The sequence below is a fragment of the Fusarium coffeatum genome (genome assembly GCF_003316985.1).
Source record: "Fusarium coffeatum strain FIESC_28 chromosome Unknown BRIP53273_contig_267, whole genome shotgun sequence".
NCBI classification, from domain to species: Eukaryota; Fungi; Ascomycota; class Sordariomycetes; order Hypocreales; family Nectriaceae; genus Fusarium; species Fusarium coffeatum.
The window spans coordinates 502-26,848 of NW_022158058.1; the positions used below are offsets into that span (position 1 = coordinate 502).

The 26,347-nt window shown below is 48.7% G+C and overlaps 11 protein-coding genes across 11 annotated transcripts; 2 read left to right on the plus strand and 9 right to left on the minus strand.

Moving 5' to 3' along the window:
• Positions 1–524: 524 nt before the first annotated feature.
• Positions 525–797, minus strand: FIESC28_09776 (uncharacterized protein; the record flags this gene model as incomplete). Its single annotated transcript, XM_031163911.1, has 2 exons — positions 525–625; positions 707–797. 2 exons carry the CDS (start codon positions 795–797, stop codon positions 525–527), a joined length of 192 nt encoding a protein of 63 aa, XP_031012014.1.
• A 1,171-nt stretch (positions 798–1,968) lies between these two features.
• Positions 1,969–2,308, plus strand: FIESC28_09777 (uncharacterized protein; the record flags this gene model as incomplete). Its single annotated transcript, XM_031163912.1, has 2 exons — positions 1,969–2,205; positions 2,261–2,308. The coding sequence occupies 2 exons, from the start codon at positions 1,969–1,971 to the stop codon at positions 2,306–2,308; spliced, it is 285 nt and encodes a 94-aa protein (XP_031012015.1).
• A 1,519-nt stretch (positions 2,309–3,827) lies between these two features.
• FIESC28_09778 (uncharacterized protein) lies at positions 3,828–4,212 on the minus strand (the record flags this gene model as incomplete). Its single annotated transcript, XM_031163913.1, has 2 exons — positions 3,828–3,917; positions 3,970–4,212. 2 exons carry the CDS (start codon positions 4,210–4,212, stop codon positions 3,828–3,830), a joined length of 333 nt encoding a protein of 110 aa, XP_031012016.1.
• A 2,029-nt stretch (positions 4,213–6,241) lies between these two features.
• On the minus strand, positions 6,242–6,580 carry FIESC28_09779 (uncharacterized protein; the record flags this gene model as incomplete). Its single annotated transcript, XM_031163914.1, has 1 exon — positions 6,242–6,580. The coding sequence occupies one exon, from the start codon at positions 6,578–6,580 to the stop codon at positions 6,242–6,244; it is 339 nt and encodes a 112-aa protein (XP_031012017.1).
• A 550-nt stretch (positions 6,581–7,130) lies between these two features.
• FIESC28_09780 (uncharacterized protein) lies at positions 7,131–7,598 on the minus strand (the record flags this gene model as incomplete). Its single annotated transcript, XM_031163915.1, has 3 exons — positions 7,131–7,195; positions 7,246–7,297; positions 7,350–7,598. 3 exons carry the CDS (start codon positions 7,596–7,598, stop codon positions 7,131–7,133), a joined length of 366 nt encoding a protein of 121 aa, XP_031012018.1.
• Positions 7,599–8,072: 474 nt separating this feature from the next.
• FIESC28_09781 (uncharacterized protein) lies at positions 8,073–9,016 on the minus strand (the record flags this gene model as incomplete). Its single annotated transcript, XM_031163916.1, has 3 exons — positions 8,073–8,162; positions 8,219–8,654; positions 8,985–9,016. 3 exons carry the CDS (start codon positions 9,014–9,016, stop codon positions 8,073–8,075), a joined length of 558 nt encoding a protein of 185 aa, XP_031012019.1.
• A 421-nt stretch (positions 9,017–9,437) lies between these two features.
• FIESC28_09782 (uncharacterized protein) lies at positions 9,438–9,866 on the plus strand (the record flags this gene model as incomplete). The annotated part of the gene is made up of 2 exons (XM_031163917.1): positions 9,438–9,734; positions 9,786–9,866. The coding sequence occupies 2 exons, from the start codon at positions 9,438–9,440 to the stop codon at positions 9,864–9,866; spliced, it is 378 nt and encodes a 125-aa protein (XP_031012020.1).
• A 794-nt stretch (positions 9,867–10,660) lies between these two features.
• Positions 10,661–12,498, minus strand: FIESC28_09783 (uncharacterized protein; the record flags this gene model as incomplete). Its single annotated transcript, XM_031163918.1, has 3 exons — positions 10,661–11,846; positions 11,894–12,119; positions 12,171–12,498. 3 exons carry the CDS (start codon positions 12,496–12,498, stop codon positions 10,661–10,663), a joined length of 1,740 nt encoding a protein of 579 aa, XP_031012021.1.
• A 4,251-nt stretch (positions 12,499–16,749) lies between these two features.
• FIESC28_09784 (uncharacterized protein) lies at positions 16,750–17,693 on the minus strand (the record flags this gene model as incomplete). Its single annotated transcript, XM_031163919.1, has 4 exons — positions 16,750–16,932; positions 16,979–17,364; positions 17,428–17,468; positions 17,527–17,693. 4 exons carry the CDS (start codon positions 17,691–17,693, stop codon positions 16,750–16,752), a joined length of 777 nt encoding a protein of 258 aa, XP_031012022.1.
• Positions 17,694–19,995: 2,302 nt separating this feature from the next.
• FIESC28_09785 (uncharacterized protein) lies at positions 19,996–22,070 on the minus strand (the record flags this gene model as incomplete). Its single annotated transcript, XM_031163920.1, has 6 exons — positions 19,996–20,052; positions 20,103–20,240; positions 20,962–21,052; positions 21,108–21,515; positions 21,565–21,710; positions 21,795–22,070. 6 exons carry the CDS (start codon positions 22,068–22,070, stop codon positions 19,996–19,998), a joined length of 1,116 nt encoding a protein of 371 aa, XP_031012023.1.
• Positions 22,071–24,889: 2,819 nt separating this feature from the next.
• FIESC28_09786 (uncharacterized protein) lies at positions 24,890–26,197 on the minus strand (the record flags this gene model as incomplete). Its single annotated transcript, XM_031163921.1, has 1 exon — positions 24,890–26,197. One exon carries the CDS (start codon positions 26,195–26,197, stop codon positions 24,890–24,892), a length of 1,308 nt encoding a protein of 435 aa, XP_031012024.1.
• Between the last annotated feature and the right edge of the window lie 150 nt (positions 26,198–26,347).

The window sequence follows — 26,347 nt, forward strand, 5'->3', positions numbered from 1 at the left end:
ATGTGCTTTGCAGCTCGGCACCCAAGTGATGAACTTCGAGGGCAGTATGGGTCACCCAAACAGGCAGCTTGTTCTCACGAACAATGTATCCCGACACCCCACCATGAGTGTCTTGTGAAAGAGTGAATCTGAAAAGTAAAGAGCCCTGAATGGGCATCGGGCCTGACGTATGAACGGCTGGAGGGGAGTTGGCAGCTGCATACATGCGCTGTCGTCTTCGTCGTCGCAGGTGAGACGACGACTCATGAAGGCAACATGCTGGGTAGACAAGTAAATAATAAGATCATAGAACCCGAGCTTGTTTCCGGCGCTCAAGCCATGAGCTTTGAATGCTGAAAGATGATTCAAGATGGATTGTCAACTCGAACACTTGCTTGGACTCAGCCATAGGCGGGTTATGGTTCTGCGATGAACCATGCTTTCGAGGCCCGTCACTGCCCGTTGCTTTGACCATGATTGGATGCAGACGCGGAGACAAGCCTTATGGCCAAGGTTGATTTGGACTCTTGGTTGCTGCTCGCTGATTATTCCATGCTCTTTGGCGAGCGGCCATGAGCTGATGGGGAAGGGTAGCGTTCTGCTGTCACAGGCGGCTTTCCTCGATCTCCAGCTCCGTTAGAGCCACCTTGAGTGTGTGTTAGCAAATGAGCTTCGAGTGGTCTCGCAGCCAACCTGCACAGGAAATAGAGAAGTGTGAGTAGCTTACCATCAGCAGCGGTGCCATTATCATCATCAAGAGAGGTGATGCATCTTGACCAAGAACCTGCATCTTGCACAAGATAGTGGACTTGGTGCATGTTTGGAATGGTCGGGAGGAGCTGAGAATTTCACTTTCAGTTCACTCAGCAAGAGAAACCTGAGGAGCAAAACCTGTGTACCTGAGAGAAAGCCCAGGTGGGGGTAACCGAAGCAAACGGAATCTTTCTCTCCGAGGAGACGCGTGACTGGTTCGCGGCCGCAGTGCTCCCTTGGCAGTGCTGCGAGGTCGGGCAGCTTCTATCAAGTACCATGGTACCGCTCGAGGGCTAGTCCTCTTTACGTAAACGAATGCACTGGGACTCTCTCCTTTCTCGGTGAGCATGAGACTTGGCAGATTTGTAGACACTGGGCTATAAGCCTTCCATATTGTATTTATTGAGCTTAGCTATGAGACGTGCATTGGTGGTTGAACAATAGAAGTGTTCCATGTGATGTTCCTGAACAATCATCCTGTCTACTCAGATATCACTCCACCTTGATATTAAAATGATCCCTTCTCTTCCGAGGGATGGAACGGCTGTGCTTCTCCTTTAATGGCGAGTCTAAAATCATGAAGTCACCGGCTGTGATGCACTGGCAGCTGTCATGCCGAGAATTCGAGTATCTTGTGCCAGGGGAATTTGGGCTAGCGGGTCTGGGGCATTGCGTCACTGAGAATTATGGCACCTCTGCCTTGAACTCCTTCTATGGAAGAGATAGTATGAAAATGAAATAATGAGAACTTGAGTTTCATTTTGAGGTTCTTGTGTTCTTGAAATACTGGTGAATATCAATGTGTTCTCTGCGCTCAATATGATGGCTGTCCCCCTATTGCTTGTTCGGACACTCCAACTTTTTGGAACAGTTGACTACCATAACAACGCGCTATCAGGCAGTGTAACTGAGACGACCGCGAAGCCTTTAGAAATGTGATGCCATGATACTAGCTCGAAATGCAGCCTAGAGGTTGGCGCGAATGGACAAACAAACGCGTTGCCCCGTAACTTTGGCAATCACATCTCGAAGCGCCTGCTAACCGGCACAGAAGTGTCAATTCTTGCTCTTGACCTTATTTACTTGATCTGAATCCTTCCTCCATCATTATTCTGCTCTCCAAACAACACACTACAGATCAAGAAACCATCACATCTTCCATTCCGAGACATCCCTCTTCTAGCGGTTTTCGTCAACTATTTACCCCTTTATCAACCTCTTGCTACTTCCAACACAATGCTTTCTCTTACCCGGGACGAAATGACCGATTTGGCCGACAACATCTACACCATCTTCACCCTCGCCAAGCTCGAGGAGTTGTCCGTCCGCCAGCTCGGCCGCTACCTGAAGAACCAGGACTTCCGAGACTTCTACTACCACGTTGTCGGAGTAGAGAAGGGAAGCCGCCATGACGGCCGACCCGAGTCCATCCAACCTTGGCTTGACCAGGCTTCTATGAAGCTCATTAAGAAGGTATGTCTAATCTTGTCCTGTTTCGCAACGTCGCTAATCAAGTGGTGTTATGCAGAAGTCCGCGGGCGAACTCAAGGCACTTGAAGGCCTTATCATCTTCTGAGCATCAGAGAACTTCCCTTTCGACTTGCCTACCGATTCTGGTCCCGGTCATAGTCGACAAGTTGTATGAAGCGACTCCAGTCGCGTGTGTTGAGCGCCAGTTATTGTTCGGGATCCCCATGTCAGTTCTTGGCCTTCTTCTTGGGTTGTGCACTAAGCTAACAAGAATGGCCCAGGTATCTCTATGGGATGGCACGGATGGGTTGATCCCTTTGATATCAGTATTGTCTCGAATTTATCGGAGTGTCGGTGTTCGTGGCCTTTTGTTCCCCCATGTTCGCGTTTTACTGCGTCCCCCTTTCATGAACGGGAGTCTCTTCATGTTATCTAGGCATCCGATTGCACCAACACCTGGCTTATTCCTTACTGCGCACTACATGTGTATCTAGAAATCCTCACTAAAGGGAGCGAGACAGCGGCCGAATGAAAGCGAATAGCAGCCCATACGTGTGTCCTTGTCAGTAATGACTCGAGAAGCCTCATCCATGAATCCTACTCGTGATATAAATATTTAGGTCTACCTTCACCAACAATGAGGTCCGAGTCAACGGATATCCAGGCAGCTCATCACGAACTGCCGACATCCGATACCTGCCGCCATAATCCACCTTCTCATGATGCGGTCTGACTAGGATGCCGGTGCTGGCTTGCTATTGTGGCAATCAAGAGTCTCCGAGAACCGAGCCTTGAGTCCTACTTATTCTGGAGACTACACAGAGCTTAATGATGTTAACCGTTGGTAGGGTGTTCTTCCGTCCATCACCACGGGTTCTACAATGGAGAGTAGTGCCCTCGGTGAGTCTGAGCGTGCCAGCGGCACGTCGGGGTCTTAGCATATACCCTCACAAATGGCAGCAACTTACTGGTCTATGAATCACGCCCCCGGATTGAGACCGGAAACCAGAACGTCATCTTTCATTAATTATCAACCATTTTCGCTTTGTTTCGGACCCGAAATTATATCTTTCTTTCCCAGAACCTAACTCAACGCCATCCATAAATCGCGCTGAAATCACTGGACACGCCAACTAAACCTTGGAGTTCTCTATGGCTGTTATGGATTTGGGCCTCCCTACTGAGTCTACCCGCTGTTTACCACGGTCATTTGATGGTTCTGTGCACGAGTCATTTGGGGGAGACGATCTATTGTGAGGTCCTCAGCTCTCTCTCCCGTCGTGAGGGTTCAACCGACCATCTCAAAGAGCCGCAGCTATTTACAGAACGGTAACCTCTGAGCTTCTAAATCCATTGTCGGTCCCCCAAGAAACTTCTCATCAAATTCATTCTGCTTGCGTTTACGTCGTGCGTGTTCCCTTGGAGTTTTCACTAGAATGGTTAGCCGAGGGATAACGAATGGCTGGGTCAATGTAAAACTGTACCTCTGGTGTTTGTATCGAGTGTGCTGTCAACGACGTTCTCGTCATCTCCGCTGGTAACACGAGGATTCTTTGCACTTGAAGATCGACCGGTCAGCCTCTGGTCAAGCGTTGCCCACTAGGATCGCAAGAACATACCGGGAGTTAAACCACTTGGACAGCAGGAGCAGGCCAGTCTTTTTCGTTAATGGCGCCGCCAGACTCGGTGATTGTCCCGTTGACATCTTTGGTGATCTTGAGGAGATTTTAATGAAAACGCCCGGGTAGTGGAAATGTTTATACTGACGTCTGGCAAAAGGTTGTAGACGGAGGACTGGGCCCTGGCGAATACTTTCACCTTCTCGAGGTTGTCGGCGGCGCAAGGGGAATCGGCCCCGGGAATCAAGGCGACAAAATCGTAGAAGTAAAGATACATTGAGTATTTTTCAAAGTCCTTTACAGTAAACTTCCGAATATTGCGCAAGATTTGATGGTTAAACTGCTTTTTAGCCAGCATGGCTTTTTCGGATTCATCAAATGCTTTCTTCATCTTGGTCGACCCGGTAAAAAAGAAGAATGGGATGAGTTGATGAGTACGAATGACAGTGGTAGTTGGGATCAGGATAAAATAGTCGAACAACGTCTGTGTTCGTGGTTGATGTTGACGGTATTGTTTGTACAATGCTCGGTGGTATGAAGGATTAAAAAAAGGCGGGAGGGGTCCGGCACAGGAGGTTTGTAAAGGCTGCAACGGGCAGATTTACTCGGCGACCTAAGCGTTTGCAGCTGGTAGTCCCAACGGATGCCAGGCAGTGCCGATTGTGCACAACGAGATAAACTCGGATTCTACAAAACGTCTAGAGGTAGGTTTGAGAGTCTACTCTGATATCAGAGCGTCAAGTAACGGGATCCTTTGACTCAGGCGGCGCCTACGTAGAGGAAATGAATGAATGATGAACATATATCCTGAACTAGAACAAATCCTGTAACCAATCTCCTGAATGCGACTCATCCCTGAGCCTTCCCTTGTTCTACTTAGCCTACGCTCCCGAGAGTACAATGCGAACACTAAATGAATTTTGTGGCAACTCCCGTCATCTCGACCATCGGTCCATTGATTGAATCGTAGCTATTTACGAAATGAGGATTGAACTACATTTCCAAGTCCCAGATCCACCTCCGTTGCCAGTTATCGATTAAACCATGTCCGGAGAAGTAAAGGACGAAACGACACCGGTCAGATTCCTCCAACTGAACCATGTTCCCGTTCTCGTTACTTCGTCCTGCCTTGTGCTGTTTGGATTCGGCTTGGATTCGGGCTTACTTATCTAGAAGACTTCCTAGGATTGTCAGCTGAGAAATCAAGAGTGGTAGGATGAGTGTACACTTTTACCCATTGCGATTCTACTCGGCAATGCGATTGAAACCCCCTTTGTCTTCTCGTGTCCACTGAGCGTCGCTTTGCGAGGATCACTCGGGCCAGAAGCAGCATCCACGTCGAATAATCGGGGCGAAGATCTATGCACTGTCTCGAGTTCCTTGCGAGTAGACAAAAGTCCACTCGTTCTCTGATCAAGCGTCGTAACGAGACAGTTACAGCACTTCCTCGTAAAAAGCGCACCCAGCTGAGGTTGTGTAACTAGTTTGTTCCTTCGAGAGCTCGAGTCTTTTCTGGTTCACACAATGTTAGTCAGAGCCTCTGGGCATCAAAAAACTTTCATACCCACGGAGGAAGCGAATCTCTGGATTTTCCCGTTGGCGATACCGTCGATGATTTTGCTACCCTAGGCATCCAAACGAGTAGTTCATGGGAGTGACGGAAGATGTGGTATTATTCACGTCGTCGGAGGGTAATATTTGAAGTTGTAAACATTCCGACCGGAGCCCCTTGAGTAATTAGTGTCTGTTCCTCGTTGGCGACTAGTTCCATCATCTTGGGAAAGACAAGCAGTTCGTGAACGTGGGCAAAGGAGCCAAAAAATCGATTGTCGAGGGAACAATGGACCGGGTGGAAGTGCTGAATATGTTTGTGAGTTGAGTCTTTGGTGCAGTCCAGGGTAATATGGAGGGGCAGAAGTCAGAGGTGTCAAGCCTACAACAGGTTGATTTCTCGACATGCGCTGTTAAACCAGAGATGCCAGAGACTGACAGATGTGTGCATCAGGAATTAATATTGACTCTACTTTGGTACAACGTGTAACCGAAGAAGTAAGAGTCTGTCTTTTTGCAATCCGTCCAATGACAATAGCCTTATCCTAGGCATACCCGACACAGAAGGGAAGAGAACACAAGAACATATATGCCCATTCCAAGAACAGCATCCAACCCCGCCAAGCAAGAAACCAACATAGCAAGTAGACGAGGAATCTTCAGTCGGAACGGTATATCGGATGATGTCGTAGGCCCCACAAGGCAATAAGGTCGTCGCCCCGGAAAACATAGCCCGAGGGGGTCGCGAGAGTCATGTCATCAGGCCCAACCTTTCGAAGTCATCAGTAAGACCATGTAGTTTAACGGGAGGCTTTTACTAACCCCTTGTTCAACTCGGAACTTTATACTTTTGTCCTCAGCGAATCTCTTCACGCATCGGTATTGATCGACATTTCGAGCAAGTAGTCCATATGGTACTGAATGCTGTGTCCAGCATAGTACTGTTCAATGTCTTTGTGCTCTTCATAAATTAGGTCGATGATGATCTTGATATCATCCATGGCATTGAAGATCTCCGAACGCGTGCTTGTTCCCGGAATATATCGCATGAAGTTCTCGAAAAAGAGGAACTGGCTCTCGAATTCAAATGTTTCGAAGGAGATAACGTTGATCCTTTTCAGCAGGATGTAGTGGTATTCGCCATGCGACAGGTGGTACTTCTCAAGGGGATCGAAGATGCTTTCTTGCTGGAGGAGCTTTTTCGGCATGGTAGATAATATTCTTGAAAAGAGACGTTGTTTGATTCAAAAGGAGAAGAGAAAATAGAAGGAAGGGCACAGGTAAGATGAAAGGGTGGTTTCCTGTAGCCCGGATTGACAGAGTGCTTTAGCAGTGACGAGATCTCGGAATTAGGTAGTTGCCGTTGCAGCGGGCAGATGGCCTACAGAGGTACCCGGTACCGGAGACAATATAGGTCCAGACGAGACTCTGCTTCTAATAAAAAGGCACAAGTGAAGACTGTATTCTTTTTACTTGGTACAGCTAAACAAGGTAATGCATCAGGGCACAGATGCACATCTCCAAGACCGACTCCTGGGACCGGCCTCCTGAACGACTGGTTTACTGCAACTTAGTCATAAGTGTATCAAAGCTGGCCACTGTATCGTCAAAATTGGCTACAGATGTACAAAGGCGTTGAGGGAAATATCGAAAGAGAAGGCGGTGTTTGTATTGTTCGGTTTAATCTTGCTCTTGACGCTTAGAAAGGTTCTGATACATCCCCTTCTGTGTCGCGTTGCTCACATAGCCATATACCCCCTAACTCCATGACCTCGTTCCTCCATGACCTTGTTCCTCCTTGCCTTCTGGCTTGATGGGAGACCCTGGATATAGATTCATAGCGCGATCAAATCATCACCATGAAAAACATAACCACTTGGTGTCACCACGACTCGACGTTCTTCCCAGTCGGCAGCTATCTTGACCTTTGAAGAAGCGTTACGAGGGGCTTGAAACTGTTCAAGGGGCTGTACTAACCTCTGCTCTGAGCTTGTAAACAACGACTTTGGCCTTGGCGAAATGCTTGAGGCGACGAAATCGTTCCGTCGCAGAAAAGGTCGGTTTTCCGGGAAGTGAAAGAATAAAATTTTGAAAGAAACGGTACTGTGACAGATCTTCAAAGTCTTCGAAGGTGATCTCTTGCAGTTTTCGAACAACGGTTTCCGAGTTGCGGCCCGCGAACATCACTTCCTCTTCGAAGTCGGTGAACACGTTCGTGTGAGGCATGGCGGCGGTTGATAATAGTAACAGTGGTGAAGATAGGCGAAAATTTGGTGTCTTTTGAAGGTTCAGTGTTGGTGTAGAAATCAAAGGAAGATGGTAGGGGCAAATTCTCTGTGGTCAAATGCACTAGTTGCCGTTTCAGTGGGCAGTTGAACTGCAAAGGCACTGGAAGAAGTCAAACACACTTTACAAACGGAACACAAAGGACATGTACCTATAAACAGTAGTGCCCAGACAAGTCAAGACAGCACAGGAAACTACAAATATGGTCCAATATTAGGCAAGAATCTTTATTTTGTGTCTCTACTACAACAACAATGTTCTCAAGCCTTAGTAGAAAAGAAATCAAAACACCTAAAAATGAATAGGATTGCCAAATTCGCGTAGTATCGTGATGATACTTGAGGGCATCGTACATCGATGATGTACTATAATACTCGTGACATCTTCCATCCTTCGAACCTCTCCTTGGGCATTTTACAGGGCAATGAGATTGTCATTGTAAAAGGTGTGGCCAGACTTGGTCACTTCAATGAGGACCATGTCTTCCTTCTCGAGTCGCCGCACCTATGGAAGATAGACATCAGTAACAGCTTCGAGTTCTCAGGGGTGTATATACTAACCGCAAAAGTCTTGACACGGGCAAAGCGGCAAACTGCCGACGGGGTGTTGTACTTTCCGATTCGAGCAACGAAAGCCCGAAAGTACGAAAACAGCGACTCGAACTCATACTCGTCAAAGGTAATGTAGACGAGTTTCTTCAGGACCGTGCGGTCATGCTTTCCATAGAAGAGCAGAAGCTGCTCAGTAGTGCAAAACATCGAGGTTCTTTCTGGAGTTGCTGCGGGCTCGATAAGATCGCCGCCTGTATAAATCATGGTGCTCTGCGATTCCATAATGTTGAGTTGGGTTGGGTTTAGACAAGGAGGGTCTTGTGACGATTTGTTCTGTCCGTAGTTGAAGGTGTGAAATAGTTTAGTTGTGAAGAAGTTGAAAGGCTTGGGAGACAAAAAGATAAGGGAGAGGTTGCAGAGAAGGTCTGTAACAGTGACAGGTTTCCTGTGGGTAGACAAACGCACTAGCTGGTCCCTCGTAGTTCCAGACGGACCAGCCTCCTCCTGGCACTACCAACTACACAAGCTACATAACCTAAGGGTCTGGTCTAAACCGGCATAACTTTAGTCCCATTCTTTCGTCTCTTATGCTCCTATTAGTCCAGACTTAGGGTAGCTGGAGATGAAGGTTGTTATGGATGGATTTCACATGAACAACTCAGATATTGGAAGAGCGGCAACCTCATGGAGAAGAAGATGGTACACTGAATAGATAGAGAGAGAAGTAATTCTACCCCAGTGCTCACTTGACCCCTGTCTACTTTCTAGAACATACAAATTCGTGCTATCCAAGACGTTGAGCTCCATTATCACGATGGTATTGTCCGTATGAGTGCCTTGACAACTCTACCAAAACAAGATGCTGGAGATGTACTAATGCGAGTGCCTAGAGCTTAGACGTAACGTAATTTGCATCTCAATAGCGAACTCGTTTGCATAGCAACGTACTTCGTAGTGCCAGCGCACTGGGCCCGTCTGGCACTGCGAAGGCCGCCAGGGAGTGTGTTTGCTACACTACAGGAGATTGACCTCTTTGAAGACCTCGCTCGCCCTCTGTCTTTTCCCCACCCAACAACCTCAGTCTCTCATCGGAACAGCCCTTTCACGCATCACAAAAAAGCCACTACACATCACAAGATCCTTCAACATTGAAAGAAGCCCCCTTTCCATACACTTTCATCGTTCAACTCTCCTACCAAATCTATCCAACCCTTCAACGACAGAGAAGATGTCCACTGCATCGGATGTGGCTCGAGTTTTCACGGACACTGAAGAGGAGACATATTCCATGTTCTCCAAACCAGAGCAGGCTATGCTTTCCAAGGGCAAAGTCAACCGGACTATCATTGAAAAGATACTGGACATGAAGTTTTATAACTACCAGTACGAGGCGATGTTTCGATTCTTCGAAGCATTTCTCTGCACCCTCCGGGGGTGGGGGTTGACCCCTGACACAAGTCGACAGTTCAGACTACTCAAGCGATTTGCTTCGGACACAAACTACGACTACTACATGGAGGACAAAGTTAGTATATACTGCCGTGAGAACTCACGTTGTTGCTAATCTCTCTTACAGGCCCTCAAGGAGAAGCAGGAAGCTGTGGAGGTCACTCCGTCAGGCCATATCTTCAAGGGCGATGATCTTATCGCACTTTAAGTCAAGGGTTGATATGACTAAATGGGAGGAACGGTAGTCAAGGTATGAATTACGTCCTTGAGGCTGGGCAAACATTTTGGTATGAGAAGAGGACCAGTAGCTGACAGACTGTGACTACTACCAGGATATGAACTACATACCGCTCCCAGGTAATGGGCCATACGACAGGACTTTATCCTCAGGATAGTCTTCATTTAGGACGAACCCAATACTGCCTTCCGCGACTTTCTTTCCTAGCGTTATCGACATCGCCTTTCATGTTTCGTCTTCGACGCGGTTGAAGCATCGGCGGATATTTTCCTCTTTTTGCTGTCCAGCTCTTTGGGTCAGCGGCGCGTGTTGTTCTGGTTGAGGACCTCAGGGGCGGACTCCTGTAGAAGTGTTAGGTACTGGAAATAGAGTGACCTTGCCCCCGAAGCTTCGACGTGACGTATTGTGCATCACCAGTAACAGACTCATGTGCGTCCAAATAGTGATGGGCTATAACCTCAGATAAAGTTGTTTCTAAGGACCCCGATTTCTATCCTTTAGAAAGGAAACAGCTTTCCAGAGTAATTCAAAGACAGGCCCGACGTTCTACTACCATCAGGGGTTATACTTGGCCGACGCTCATCTACCTTGCCTTGACATACACTTCATACTCACGTAGTTCCATGGTAGCAAGAGCTGATGTTCACATCATAAATTGGACAAATCTACCCAAACTTGCATCAAGCAAGACACGAAATTATACAGTCAAATATATACATAAAAGTCGAACCCCCTTCTTTCATCCACTCACTCTCAATTACCACTTAAGCCTTAACACACTGGTGGTAGTAAGGGTTCATCTCAACACACTTGTAAGGCTTCTCGCACTCAGTAGGACCATTGTAGTTCTTTCCACCACACTGGTAGTACTGCTTAACGGGACCGACATTTCCAGTTCCGATAGGTCCAGCAGGGGCGGTGCCGCTGGGGACGTCATAGGAGGGCTTGGTCTGGGTGTTCCACTTGTAAGTGTAGGCGGAGCTGGTGCGGACGACGGGGGCGCGGGTAGGGGCGGCGGCGGTGGAGATGGCGACGGCTGTGGGCTCGAAGTCACCATCCTCCTCACAGTCGTCGTCTTCCTTTTCGACGGGAGCGGAGGCATCATCCTCGCAGTCCTCGTCCTCGTCGTAGATAGGAGCAGGGGCGGACTCGTCATCGCAGTCTTCATCGTCATCGTAGACGGGAGCCTTGGTGGGGAGAGTAGATGTGCCGTTGGTGGGGATAACGTAGGTAGGGAAAGGAGCAGCGGTCTCATCCTCGCAGTCATCATCGTTATCGTCAATGTTGGTGTAAACGGGGCCAAGAGCAGTGCGTGTAGCCATGGTGGTAGCAGGAGCAGAGCTGTTCTTCATGGTAGTAGGGTAAACAGGCTCCTCAGTCTCAGGAAGCTCATCACAGTCGTCGGTCTCGGTGTAGGCGGGCTTGGTCATGGTCATCATGGTAGTAGGCTTAGCAGTAGGGGCAACAGTGCTGGAGACAGGAGCGCCGGTAGCAGCGGCGGCGAGAAGGCTGGAGACACTGGTCCAGGCAGGCTTCTTCTCGTACTCGTCGGTGTAGAGAAGAGCTTCACCGGTACCCTCAAAGACATCAGGGATCCAGCTGTACTTGTCGGTGATACCCCAGACGGTAACTCCAACACAGCCCTTGACGTCGAGACAGGCGCCGACCATGTTGGCGTACTCGTCACCTTGCTTGGCCAGAGCGGCGGCGGAAGCAGGGACGGCGGAGTGGCGGATGTCGAGCTCGGTGAAAGCAACTTCGACGTCTAGAGCAGTGAAGCGCTCGAAGACGGTGGCCATCTCAGAGCGAGAAGGAGACTGGCCGACGATGAGATGACCTTGGAAACCGACACCGTCGATGGGAGCACCGGCCTTTTGGAGGATCTCGACGATCTCAACGGCGCGGTCGGTCTTCTTGCCGTTCTGCTCGAGGTTGTAGTCATTGTAGTAGCTGCAATCGTTAGAGATACATTCATGCTAGGAGGAAGGTGGACATACAGCTTGGCATCGGGATCAGCCTTCTTGGCGGCGTTGAAAGAAATGGCGAGGAAGTCGGTTCCGAGAGTCTGGTAGAAGACACTGTCGCGCCATTCACCGCTGTCGTCGATAGCCTCATTGACGACATCCCAGGCGTAACAGTCGCCCTTGTAGTGCTCAACAACGTTGGCAATGTGCGCCTCGATAATCTCGGTGAGCTCAGACTTGGAAAACTTTCCAGCAGAGACTATTTACTCGTTAGAACACCTCTTTTGAACACGCGCTCGAACAAACTCACCCCAGTTGGGCAGCTGGCTGTGCCAAGTCAAAGCATGGCATCGAAGAATCTGCTTGTTCTTCTTGGCAAGATCAGGAACAACATCGGCAGTAGTGTAGGTAAACTGATCACGAGCAGGCTCGACAGTCTCCCACTTCTGTCCATTCTCAGGGACAAGCTGACCAAACTCCTCAACATTGTTAGCGAGCTTGGCGTAGGCGGCATCGCTGAGGTAGCCGTTGTCGACGGCACTGCCGAAGTACTTGAGACCAGCGGCCTGCGCTAGGCTGTGAAGCTGGGCCGAGACTGGGCTCGAGGCCAAAAGACCGAGAAGAGCAGACTTGTGCATATTGACTGTAAAGAACGAATGGATAAAGCAAACAAAAGAGTGTATTTTGCTTTGTTCAAAGGAATGAAAATTGGGTAGAATGAAAAGAATGAATGAACAGCCACTGGCGTGTATTGCAGCTTCAACTCGACTTCCATCGTGGAGATATATAGCAGCAGATCATAAGTGTCACCCCTGCATCTTCATCGTCAAGCCTTGCACGGGGGAATATCTTCCATACAATCAAGATGCCTTGTTACATCTCCGCTTCGTCTCAGGTGTATGATCAAGGGGTTCGGGCAGCGTTGCCGTTTAGCGAATGAGCTTGTCATGAGGGGGGATTGGTGATTATCCGGTTGAAGAACTGGGATGTTCGGCAATGTCAGTTGGGGAGTGGAGTTTATGTCATTTAAACCCTTGTTCTGTCCAGGAACAGGGCACGGGTAAAGAGGTTGTTGGCGGTTAAATACGTGGTGAACATCACATCACCAACGTGTTCTGCAGGTACGTCTGTCGGTTTAGTCTCTCCTTGTTCCTGCATGAGATGAGATTAGGCTATCACTAGCAGATAAAAGAATGGCGCCAAATGAACACCATCTCTGACCGTTGGATTCGATAGTCGCGATGGTACCTGTCGATCCCACCATCTCCCCTTCATGTTTCAGATACCCGGCGCTAGTAAAGATTGGTGTGTCTTATTCCTTTGAGTGATTTTCGTCTGATGTTGTCGTTTAGCTCGTTAGAGATTGATGATTTGCTTATTGACGAATTTCGGTTAACATCCATGGCTGTCATTTTAGAGCACGGCTGGGGAGGTTCGACCATGCGACTCAAGCCAAGATTTGAAGGCTTTCCATGTTGTCAATCAAATAGGCGAATATTACTTGTCGTATTCAACGGGTCTCCATCACGGAGAATGCGGATATTTTGTACCCACTTTGAAGTACACGTACGTCCAGATGAACCGACGGTAGCAACGGAGCATCCAGGTCAGGGCCTTGGGCTTGCGATCGTATCATTTAGCATTTGAACTCACGGCATAATTACGAAAGACACGATACTCGTGTGTTTGTTTTCCCGATGGTATCGGCAGTTGAGCCAGTATTGCATTTCTCGTGGTTCGGGTTGTGGGCTAACCACAAAAAAAGTTGAACAATAATGTGTTCTATCGCCGTGAGCTACGAAAGCAAATCATCAATCAAAAACATCTGAAAGAACTTGTAACCGAACAGCATGACTAGACTTGACAGATGTCAATGATCGGCAATCGGGATGTTGGGGTGGGAAGGAACGAATTGCATTTGCCTCCGACTTACCCTATATTGGCTTGCCATTGAGCGCCATAACCACATTTTTACAATCTTGATCTTGAACCTACTATTTGTTATTGATTGACGGCCAATGGCTTCTTGACTAGCCATTCTGCTACGTAGGATCCTGTGACTCTTAGATGCCTGGAGTCTTGCTTGCGTGGATTCCGGGCTGTGGTCTAACCTTGAGCATCATTTTAACAACATTTGTCACAGCAACCAAGCCTGGGAAGTCGCAAGCCCCCCTGTCCGGCATCTACGTCTCCTGTCGCTTGAAACATCGAATAGCATTTTAGACGAATAAGAAAAATTCACGACATGGAAATTTCCAGAGCGCCAGTACGACTTTTGGCACTGTACAAATCTTTCACTGATATAAAAACAACTACTCTTGCTCGCAACCCGAGACATCAACATCCAGAGCTATAATACGCAAGACAACGATGGGGGAACTGGCCGAAGCCATTTAGAAGAACGACCGGGCGCTGAAACTCTACAATGGAACCGATGGAAATCATTCCTGCCCATTGACACTTTGTTCGACCAGAGCAACTACCGAAAACCCTGACGACCTTCGGCAGATAAACTTCACTTATACCTTCTGACGAGCAAAGACGAGAAGACTCGAACACCAATTCAACAAGTCTATCCAAGGCCCTGGTCGACCAGAAACCGCCTAGAACAGCAGTGGATGCCCGGAGCGAGATCCAAGTATCAGAAGCATCTGGGTCGCCATGGCAAACGTGAAGCAGAAGAAGAAGCACAATATCGGCATTAACAGAGGAGCACGAAACTTTGCAGAGCTGCCATCGACACCCAAGCCGATCTGTCCGTGCTGTCCCACCGCCGACGACAGGACGAGCAGGAGGACGTTATCACCGCTGCCTGCCATTCTTAAGCCGTGTCTGAATAAGGCCAACGGCTGTTTCTGCCTCGTGTAGCATCGGATTGGCCAAGGTGCTCGTGAACTGTTTGCTTAATTTCATCCCAGGCTTGGACAAGATCAAGCCCGTTGTGTACAGGGGGGATCATGCGCAACTGAAGGAAGTCCTCCTCATGGAAATCAATTTCGAAGTGAGACTCGACGTACAGGAGATTTCACGGAACCGGATTCATCGAGATTTCAACGATCCTCACGGTGTCGCGTCGCTGTTACCATCGAGCGCGCTGTCGTTGTGCGCATCCAGAGATTATCGCAAAAGTTGAACTTGCTAATGGAATACAGAGAGGACTTCAAGAGCTTAACAGTAGTCCCACAGAACGTTTGTACTAAACTTTTGCTATTGGGTAGAAGGTCTGGATTTTATGAGTAGGAATCAGAATGGAAGTCCCGTGCTTTCGACTGACCTTCCCAGTAAGCATCCTTAACCTCAGTAGGTAGCAGAAACAACAGTGGCCAAGGACCAGGGCATCATTGCCTGAGGAGCATGCAAGAATGCGAAGAATGTGAAAGTTTGCGCGATAGAGGATAGAACACACCGGCCGGAACCTTTTGGCCTTGAGGCCAGACGCTGGGGCCTCAGATGTGACCCTCCCCGGCCTCTCTGTTTGGATTCCTAAGGGGTCATATCCAGCGAGTCCTTCACGAATGATTGGGACTGCAACGGATGGGCATTCTGCGACGATGCCCGTGATATGTGATCTGCCAGTGCAGAAGGAAAGCGCACACTGAGATCCCACAAACGAGAGAGGGCTACCCAAACCAAGGTGAGGTCAATAAATGTCAGGTAAGTGATGCGAATAGATGCATCATATCAAATATCATCGACAGCGAGACAGCACCCATGTCCCTTTCTTCTGGACTTCACCCGAAACTGGGCCCTTTTGCCATAGACAGAAGGCCAAAAACGACCAAGGTAAAGAGCAAGAAGGCTATTTCTGCTATCACCAGGGCTGCTGAACTCCCGGAACCGGCTTACATGGCATGTAGAAGCTGGAGACTCTTTCATGACACACAAGACACGAACCTCAACCAAGCCCATTTGCCTGTCAGGGGCGATAAAACAGTGAATCCCATCTAATTTGAACCATAGGCCGACTACGACAACGCGCGAGCTTGCAGAGTCACGCCCGCTTACCGCTCGCTACCTCCCGCACAAGAAGACGAAGAAGATGAAGACGAAGAGCGAGAAGGAGGTGGACACCCTTATCACGGCCGCTGGGTTTATAAGAATGTGAACTACACAGGAAGTCGACATCTGCGGGCTCGTTCGTGGTGAGCAGGCTGACAAGAGTGCCGTCGCGAAAGAAGCGAAGGTATCTGTAGTAAGTTACGATATAGATTGGAGCCCCCTAGGTAGGTTGGTTCAACGAGGCTTGTCCAGCGCGGATATGATGGACCGTAGAGATATAAGGGCCATTCAAGCGAAAGTCAAGGCCTCTCCAAAACAGAGAAGTTTGACAAGCAAGCTTACCTGGAATCTCACTCCGCGACCTTTGGAGGCCATTGTCGCCGAGAAGAGGTAGCCAAGAATGTGGCGAGGACCTTCACAACAGAAGGAGCTTCGACATTTATTATGACCACTAGATCTGTGGAGGCTCAAGTATATGGCGGGTGAAAGCAAGGGGGAATCTCAGTGACAGACATAACATGACAGGCGGATAACAGCGGAAACATCCTGTAAGGCTCAGGCTACTATAACCAAGTAGACTAAGTGCTAGTCTAAGCTAACCTCAAATAACCAAATTATTTCATCTCTTATGCTTTCGAGGGCCAATTCTTCTGATGCTCCAAGACATGAGGTTGAGGTGATTGAGATTCAGCACGACCCGTATAGGACGTTAGAACAATACATGGGTCAGGCAGTCACAAACCTACCAACGCATCACGCGAGATAGGCATCATGGACCAAGCAAGAAAATGCCATAGCATAGCAGAGTATATACCCAAAACGCCACGAGTCTAATGCTCTATACAATGCGTTCCTCCACAGCTCAGCTACAAATACATTCGCTTCAACTCTTATGATTCGCGACCCAGCCGCTCCTCATCATCTTCCGTTAACTCATACGCAGGTCGGAAACTTTCCCCGTTTTGTCCCTGCTTCTTTAGGTGCGGGTTTGGGTGTGTATCCTTTTTGCCGCCTAGACTCGTGTAGCCTTGGTCGTAGAGAGGACAATATGCGATTCCCAAATGGCGAATAAACTGGAGATGTTAGCGGAGGTGTGTAGGGTTGGGAGGTGGTGCTTACAGCCCAGATTTGTACATAATGCCAATCAATAACAGGATGTATCCTCATAAACGACGGCCAACCAGCGTCCGTCGGATCAAAGAACGTCAAGTTCTCGCCATGAGGATCTGTCCGTCTAGTACCCACAAACACAGCCTTGATGCTCGGTCGCTCTTCAAGGTATATTTCGAGACCCTTCTTCATGGGTAACACGTATCGCGCAACTTCAAGACCGTACTCGGCGCTGGACGTCTCGACGAATTCGTCTACTTCGGGGAAGGGATGCGCTGCGACGATGTATACACATTGGAGCTTCTCGGGAGGTGTGATGGTGGAGGCGCCGTTGGTCTGGTCGGAATAGTAGATGCGACCCATGCGTGCGAGGATCACGATGAGGAGGACGAGACCTGGGTGTGTTAGTTAGTATCGCGCGGTCATGACTCTTGCCTGAAGCTCTGGTTGTCACTTACAATCCTTCCCTCCATTATATGATAACGATATTTGTTCCGGCCTGCGCACGTCAGCAACCGCCCATATCCGCCATACCTGCCAATCTCACAAAAACATACGTATACTTCCGCAACGCCTCATCAACAACCTCTATAGACTTGCGAACTTGGCTCTGCACATCGCGCAGTATCTGTGTCTCGGGTTCCTCCGCAATAAAAGCTTCGACCTTGTCTCTGAGCTCGAGACACTTGTCGCGCAAGGAGCGGGGTGGCGGGGTCGATATCATGATGGCTCTAAGTGAGGTATCTCTGCGCAATCGCTTTTCGTATGGGGGACAATTTTTGGAAGGATTATGAAGATGATTGGCAAGAGAATAATGAATTGGGTTTGAGAGAGTTTCCAGTTTCTGGAAGCTTCATTCGATAGCTCCGGTTTCGCCGTACGGCGGCGATATGTATGGATGGGTAGTAAATGCAGGGTACTCTCATGGGCCGAGGGCCAATGGTCATCACGTGCATTAGCACTGTCACTTCAGAGGCGTCACGTGAGTTTAATGAATCCATGTCAATCCAGCGAGCGATGAGACAAGATAATCAGACTTGTTTTCCAAGAACTATTTAATGATTTTTGTATTTTTTCTTTCCTTTTCTTGATGAGTATATATCAATAGATGACTTGAAAGAAGCTGTTTGTGCCAGCGTCCGAATTCCCTGCGTATACAACAATATCCCCTCAACCAAGTTCATTGCGTTCCTCGCGCCATGCTTTCCTCGTCACCGTGTTTAAGGTAACGCCTTGAAGAGTACCTCCCTTGAAACAATCCGCGCGGGCTTCGTCCGCCTTTGGACAAGGGAGCTGTTTGTCCTGGTTAATAGCTTATCGATTGGCGATGACACCCTGCTTCATTCACTGCTGGTTGACAACTTCGTTCTCTCAACCAGTCGCCGATCCAGGGCACTTCTCGGAAACATTACTTGAAAGAGAATCTCCAATTTCAATGGATATCGTCTCTTGTTGCCGTCGATCCGGCTATGGCCAAGTGTAGCTGAAGAATTGAATTAAGGAAATATAATTCTTTCGGGAGCAGTAAATTCGACCGGTGGACGATGGAGAACGGATTGCCATCCCGAGGTACAATGACAACCAGTTGGCGACAGGTCCAAATGTTGGTCACGGTCTTGAAGGCCTCTACAATGGCCTCTTCGACAGCTTTCTCGTGGCGTGAGTTTTGCGATGTTGCTCAAAAGGCCATCCATCCATATTGAGCTATTCGTGGTTTTTGACTTTCAACAGGTTCAGCTGGTACCTCATGTTACTCGTTTAGCGTTTGCACCGTGGCCGTGGATAGCTTGACCTGGGACAGGGCCGGGAGTATAGGCCGGACGATAGGGTGGAATAAGGACAGCACTGAGTTCCGCGCAACACGTTGAGACATGCCAAAGCCGTCTCGCACATCAGAAGAGGGCTATGATCTCCATGAAGCAGAGCTGGTATCGCCTCTACGAGTCGAAGGGGTAGAGGATGCGCAAAGCCATTTGATGCGCAAGTTGTTCGTTCTCTGCATTGAGGGTTTTGATTCGGGCGAGAAGATCGTTTCCTTGACCGGAACGGGGTGGCCGTTGCTGGTAAGCTCGAAAAGGAAGAGGTTGCAGAGAACGCGAGATACATGTCAGTGTTTGAGGGTACTCGGCCGAATTCATCCTTGTTACGAAGTTGCGGAATGGGCTTCCTGGGATGCAGGGTGATTTCGTTATATTGGAAATCTTCTCTTCTCCCTGGCCAGCTATAATTGCGATGAGAAATCCAAGCTGCGCCTGGACCCCAGGTGATAGGGAAGTCATAACACCTGCTGTTTGTGATTTCGCGTTTCCAGCGTGTCTCTTTCGCAAGAGTTCATTGACACCTTGCAAACAGTCTAGTGTAGTTTGATGATAGTATCTCATTGGTGAGCCAGTTCTTGTTGCCAGTTTTGTACCGCAACGGCCCATTTCCCCAGACCCTCTGGAAGTCGTCGTAGGAAAGTGACGTTATGTCACTCTAGGCGTTCGAGGGAGGGAGCGAACCTCTCGGCAACGGCGATTAAATGTTGCAGTCCCACGTTCATGATCCCAAAATTAAGCTCTTCAATGTAAGACTATTCATATTGGCATTCCTTTGTTGTGGAGAGGGCTCGTCGAGTTGTCAGGTTTAAGCCGACGGGTTGACTGTAAGCATGCGCATTATCCCACTCGACTACATGGTCTTGGGCGCCACGGTTGGAGTCTGTAGACGGGAGGAAAGTGTAGCGAACATGTCAACGGGTCTTAAGTCTGGGCGTGACAGGCGTGTAACTCAAGCTTCCGCTGCGGCAGTAAGATTCTTTGTTAATACGATAACCTTGACGCATTGTTGACAGCCGCGGGAGAATGTAGAATTCGTCTTGCACACTGGAAGGAAGTGTAACTTCAACGTAGTGTTCCCACGCCCACCACCAGGCTCCATGTCGAAGAGTTCGGGCCATTACTTGCACAAGCTCAGGCCAGTGAGTGGGGAGGAAGAATAAGACATCCCGTGTGGCAAGATTATTCTGTGCCACAAGAGACTGTCCATTACGATTGACATTTTGCTTGCACAGAAACACGCGTTTCGGTAAGGCTAGGAACATCCTATGAATGTTAGATGAGCTCGCTTGAGTAAGAGTCAGTAGGTCACTTACCCCATCAGCTGTCCCTGAGTCACCGGTTCCAGTGAGTCCAGGGTGCGCTGACTTGATGTGTTTATCAACTTGATGTTGTTTCTTGAAGACCTGACCACATTCGTCGTAGAGACACATGGTGTAGACTCCTTGCTGCATCTGTTTGAATTGTTGGGCTGTCAAGCCCTTTCGCGACAAAGCCGATACTTATCGAGGAACGATGGTGGGGATGGCGCATCAGGAAGAACTGTTTTGTCATCGGTTCATTTGTGACTTTCCATACGCCCAAGTTGTCGTAGCTTCTGCAATCTGCAGTTCTTCTGCGCTCCCGATGTTAATGACGATTTCCTCTTTCATTCGACTGCGGATATTTCTGTACCTCCTCGCTAAGAAATTCAGTAATGGCTTCATGGTAGCGATCTACCCCGAAGGTCGGTGGCTGCACGTTCGCACAGGTCCTTGATGTCGCTCAAGATTGTTTTCTGCCGTTCGAATTAGCCTGTGTTTCTCATGTGCGTACCATTGCAATACCCCTTACCATTCCTATCGCTGTCTCTAGGTTGGTTCTGGTCCTGGCATGTTCCTGTTCCCCCAGTAGCTGACTCGCCGTCACAGATCAGTCGTTTTGGTGTGCGTCTTTTCCGGGACGTGTCTTGTCGCCCGTCATGCGAGGTGATGAACAGGTGACCGCTGCGCAGCGACTCTCCGTTCTGTCAAAGCTTGGGGCGATTCAGCCTTGTATGTGTGATCGACAAAGCCGCGGTGGAGATCGCGGCGGAGAGGTTGAAGATGGAGTGTGAAGCGTTTTGACGACGTCCAAGATGTTTTCGTAGGCTCCGATCACCAGTTCATCCGGTCCAATAGAAATTGGTGACCTTACTGTGAGGAGGGTATCAATCACATCCCTGTAGTGGCTCATCTCCCTTTTCTGGTCGTCAGTAGCCCTATCATCAAGCGGCAGAACGTCCAAACTGGCAGTTAGGGCAGTTAGGGCATTTGTGCTGCTTGTGGTGATTTTCATTGTACTTTGGAAGAGCAGCCCCATATGTCGAAAAGTTTCCGCAAGGGAGAACACACGCGTCATAAGGGATCTTCTCAACCTTTCGAAGATCTGGTATAAGATTGATGTTTGGCACATCTTCGTTGAGGGTGACTGGTTCCATGTGTATTGCGCTGTTCCTTGGGAGCAGGACCATGGCGCGGGAGAATCGCGCATTTGAGTTGCCTTGGCCTGTAGGCAATGATATTGCCGGATTGGAAGTTGGTTGAGTAGCATTGGTTGTTTGGAGTGGAACGCTTGGCTGAGCTGATAGTTGGGCCTGCGAGGATGCAGTGGTGAGTTCATGAAAAGTGGCGGAGACATAGTTTGCTCGACTACACGATGTCGACTTGGAGCCCTTCTCCGTGCAACCGACTCCCCTTCCGGTCTCGCGTCTGCCTCAGGAGGTTGGTAGATGATATGGTGATTTAAGAGGTAGCTTACCTGCGGTCGTCAGCAGCTTCAGTGGAATAAAGCTTGAAGGTTTCCTGAGACCGTTGATCGGTAATGACACTGCCTTGATAGGCTTCATGGAGATGTCCGTTCTCAATCGAATAGACTGAGTGCTCTCGAGTGTTCTCGAGAGTGTTCTCTGGTTCAAGAAGACGACCAAAATTCGCCTCGGTAGCTCCCCGTGAACGTCAGATTGGCTTGATCGAATTCAATATTCTTACCGTGATAGATAGACGGGCTGCTCGGTCGATCTTGCGAAACTTGGATGCCATGCGGGATCCCAACGACAAGTAATCCGGAAAATATGACCGCTGTTGAAACGAAGCGGATTTGTTTGACTTCGGGTGGTAAACATCTTCGTATACGCGGTGTATTGGTGGCTTAAAACGGGGCTCTTTGGAGGTTAGTGTTCCGAATGGGAAGTAGTTCGGGAGAAGAACATACAGATTGAACTTCCGAGCGTCAATGTCCCGTTCAGTGTCGTATGTATGGGCCATTTCCACCGTATCGTCTCTTATGATTTCGGCAGCCAATCCTTCTGATACCCCAATGGTCGTTGTTGACACCCACTCGTTCGATGAGTTTATATCGAAGGGGGGCAAGTGTTCAACCTCAAAGCTTTTTCCCGCAAAGCGGCAAATGTTGGCATCTTGTTAGTCTGCCAGGTTTAACCGTATTTCCATTCAACGAAGCCGGTGTCTTTCAACAGTCAGTGTCAATTTCATCAAAGAACATCAACGACTTACTCTACCCTCACGAACTGGTTGAGCCAACGACCGCCCCGGGGCAGACACACTTCACTCCCAAACGCTGATCGTTAAGGGAGACACAGACACGGGCCAACAGCACACCGTGACTTTCCTTGCTTCGCCTTCGTGAGACTGTTGATCTGGCAAAGAACGAGAAAAGAAAGGCCAGGGGCTGAGGGTGAGGCACCGACCAAGTCCTCGGCTACGTGTCAGAGATTATGTTAGAGTCTGAGCTAGTGGTGTCCGCCTGTCACTGTTCACTAACCTGGGTAAGAATGGTGCCAAAGGATTGAAAGTTTAAGGCGGCTGTTTGGGACGCCTGGTGTCTCGTAATGGAAAAGACGTTGGGCAAAACGCTCATCGATCTCGCGGTCTTTTCCATCTGCTCCTTCAGGTCATCTAGGACTTTAGCCCCGGAGCGCAGGCTCGTGAGGCACTGCTTCATAACTGAGTAGTAAGCCATGATAGAGACACTATGCCGACGCTGAAGATCCAGTGAATGTTATCAGCGTGAACAGAATGATTTGCTGAAGTTCGAAGAGTGATAGGAGAGTAGGGATATTTGGAACCGATCCGTGAGATTCGTCCTTCTTCAAGGGAAGTATTTTCGGCGTAGCAAGCTTGAACGAAACCAAGAGAACCCGCTGTCACGAGGCGGAAAACTGCTCACTCTGCTCAGATAGACGTCATTCATCTCTGCTCTTTTCATCCAGCAGTGGTATGTAACTTACCAGTATCAAAGAGCTGGGGATCCGGGCTGGCGATATATATATGATGAGGTGAACGACCTTTCAGGAGCTTGTCGTTGCAAATTCTGCGATGCTCTCCCGGAGAAACGTGCTGGCAGTAAGCAAGTTTCCTCTGGACTGAAGCATTCCGCGCAGACAACAAAAAGCCACAGCCTTAACCGGTTGGACAGGTCTTGCTGAGTTTCTGACAGAAACCCCAAGTACAGTTTAATTGTACCAAGACATAACCAACAGGCTGATACAACCTAAGGGAGGCGGGGACCCAAAGGAGGAGAACTCCAAAGAGAAAAGAGAAGAAGTGAACAAGGGGGTGATGGGGGGGACGGTATATATGGCATGGTTAGAACAGACAGGGTGAGTCAGCGTTGTTCATAGAGCATGAGCAGAACATTACCAGGACCTCTGCCGCAGAGTATCACAAGAATTACCAGATGGAAGCATAAGAGACGAAATAATTCGGTCACCTTATGCCGCCTTAGGCTAGCATGTAGGCCACTTTATTTCTGTACCCTAAGTCTTAAGGGACTTTCCTTCTGTTACCCACCCGCTTTGTCGTCGCAATGGGGTAACAGGAACTGGGAATCGCTTCCCAGACGGAGGCAGTTCAAACGACGTGAGTGAGTTTCCAAATTGCCTGGCCACTTATTTCCTGATGCGTCCAGGATGATGCGTCAAAGTGGTCTAAGAGTCGGGACTCTGCATGTTCACTCCCGCCTCATCCAGCCCCTCAACTCAATAACTTACAAATGATTACTCACTTTTGTTGGCTAGGTAGGAGGATCGACAGTTTGGAGCTCTTCTTTTCTCTTTTTCCCCGATGTTGTATCGTCTGTGTGGCGGGTTGCGGCTCGGCCAACGCCATGTTTGCATGCATGCAGCCATATATCCGCCTCTATTCCCGTCTTACACGTCAATTACTCTGTCAACAATGGCAAACCTGATCAATTCTCCCATCACGTATTCATGTTTCGGACATCCCCACGAAATAGGGCTGGTCTCAACATCAGTACTGGGCAATTACATTGCTTCTTAATGACACTCTTTTGTCACCATGCCATATCTGACACCTCCGGTGCATTCTCAGCTGCATTTGACTTCCTTCATCTCACTTACGGCTCACGCAAGTGATGTATCACAAGAGTAGGCGGAGGAAGTTGACAGACCACACCGCCCTCAGCCATGAGGGCGGCTGGGCGGCTACTGGGTAACACAACATATGCGCCTTCATTTATCCATCACCAAATCTTCATTATTCTCACGTCAGGTCACCTCGCAAAAGGGAATGTATCATGTAGGCCTTGGGGCACTGAACAGAAATAGCCTGACTCGCTGCTCAAATTGACATAAAGTGATATCTTGGGACCAATTCTTCCGATACTCTGGCCAATGGACGGGAAGCAGCATACCGCTATCTCATCTGGAATCATCAGATGCAGCGACGTATGACTCTTCTGCCTGTTGTTTGCCGATACTGAGTTGCCATCTATCTTTCTCCGGGAATCCAAGCTTGAGTAAAGGGTTTCTTCACGGCTGGGAGTGAAGATTTAGGGGTCTTTTGGACCGCCCAGCTTGACAAGATGAGAGTCTTTCCCAGGCTTTTTGTTCTTTCTGTCAATATTTAGTTTTGTTCGTGGTCTCATATGATTGTGTCTTGGTCGTTGCTGTGAGTAAGGTGAGCATCCTCGCTGAGTGTACCTTCAATTTGACAGACCCTCCATGGAAATCGTAGATAGGATCATGTTTATAACTCAGTAGTCTCTGGTACTTAGACAAGTTAACCCTTAATTATTGAAGAGATTCTAGTAGTACATCTAACACTCATCGCTCATCCGCCCTCATCCTTCTGTTCCTCTCCATCAACTTCTCCAATTCCCTCCACTTCTCAATAACATCACGCTCATCAAGCTCCAAATCTCCATCCACAGCATGTCCCTCAACAGGTTCAAAGTGTCCGCAAGTATCATTCGCTTGTCCAACCACAAACTTCCTCATCTTCTCACCCTTGACTTCCCCTACCATGCCATGCCCACAAATTTCCCCTTTGTAGAAATAATCTCCTTGCCCATGTCGCAGACGTACTGGATACGCCACGATGTCAAACTGTACTAGCTGTGTAGGTTTCTTATCAAGGAAGACTTGGATCAAGTTCATCCAATCCTGCTTTCTTGTTCCAAAGCAATTCTTCAGACGTATCCTCTCCAGGGTATGCGCATGGTTCGCAAAGAAACCACAGAGTCCATCCATGATATGAGAATACTCAATCTCGATGAATCTCAAGTTCGATAACTGGAAAGATGTCCAATCGATAGGCTCCAGGTTATCCGAACTCCCGATAATAGCATCCTCTGTTCCCCCAATCCTCAAATCCCGTACACTCGTAAGATGTTGAAAGAAGGCATAAGGGAAATAATACAAAAACCCATTGTGCGCATTTGTCATGGTTCCAAACCGCCCATTGACTTCTGCAAGTGAAATCTCAAACTTCTTCAGTGACCCAAGCAAAGTCTTCCAATTCTCCGAAGCACAAGCATAGTAATACTCCGACCCTGTAGGTGGTAACCCATTGATCTCAAGCTGTTCAAATGTCCCAACCTCATTCTTCGCAACAGCCTGCAGACTATTCTCAACAACAATCCTCCACGGCTCCTCATGATAAGAATCATTATTCCTAATGAACCCAAACAGCGTAAAACAACAAGGTGCATCCCTCCACTCATTCAAATTCCATCCGCCCAGATCAAACTGGAACTTCTTCAAGCACGGAAACAAGTTCAAAGACTGTAGTGCTTGACGAGTCTCGCTGCTAAGTTGAACGTAGGGGTTGAGAAGAGGATATCGGATTGCTTCGCCTTCCTTCAGGCGGATGTTGTCCCTTGCTGATCTTCGCCAAGGATCGCGGGGACTGTATGTGATTTTACGAACGAACTTTCCTCGAGGTCCTGATGCGAGTGCGAAGAACCGGTTTGCGGAGGAGATGGCGTCGTCTAGACTTGTAGAGTGATACGCTTTTTCTTGGAAGATGGTCATGAGGTGACGGGATGAGAGGCAGAGATGGCGAAGACTGTCGGGGGAGACATGATCGCCGATTTCGAGGAGAATTTCAGTAGGGACTTGATTGAAGGACATGTTCATCAATTTTCATGAGCATAGAACAAAGATATAAAGATCAAAACAAGAAAGGGCAAAAAGTTGAATGAGTCCATGGAGGGAGGACATAAAGGTCATGATGAAGTGGAGACTACGGCTAATACCATGATGGAAGCTCATACCTTGATG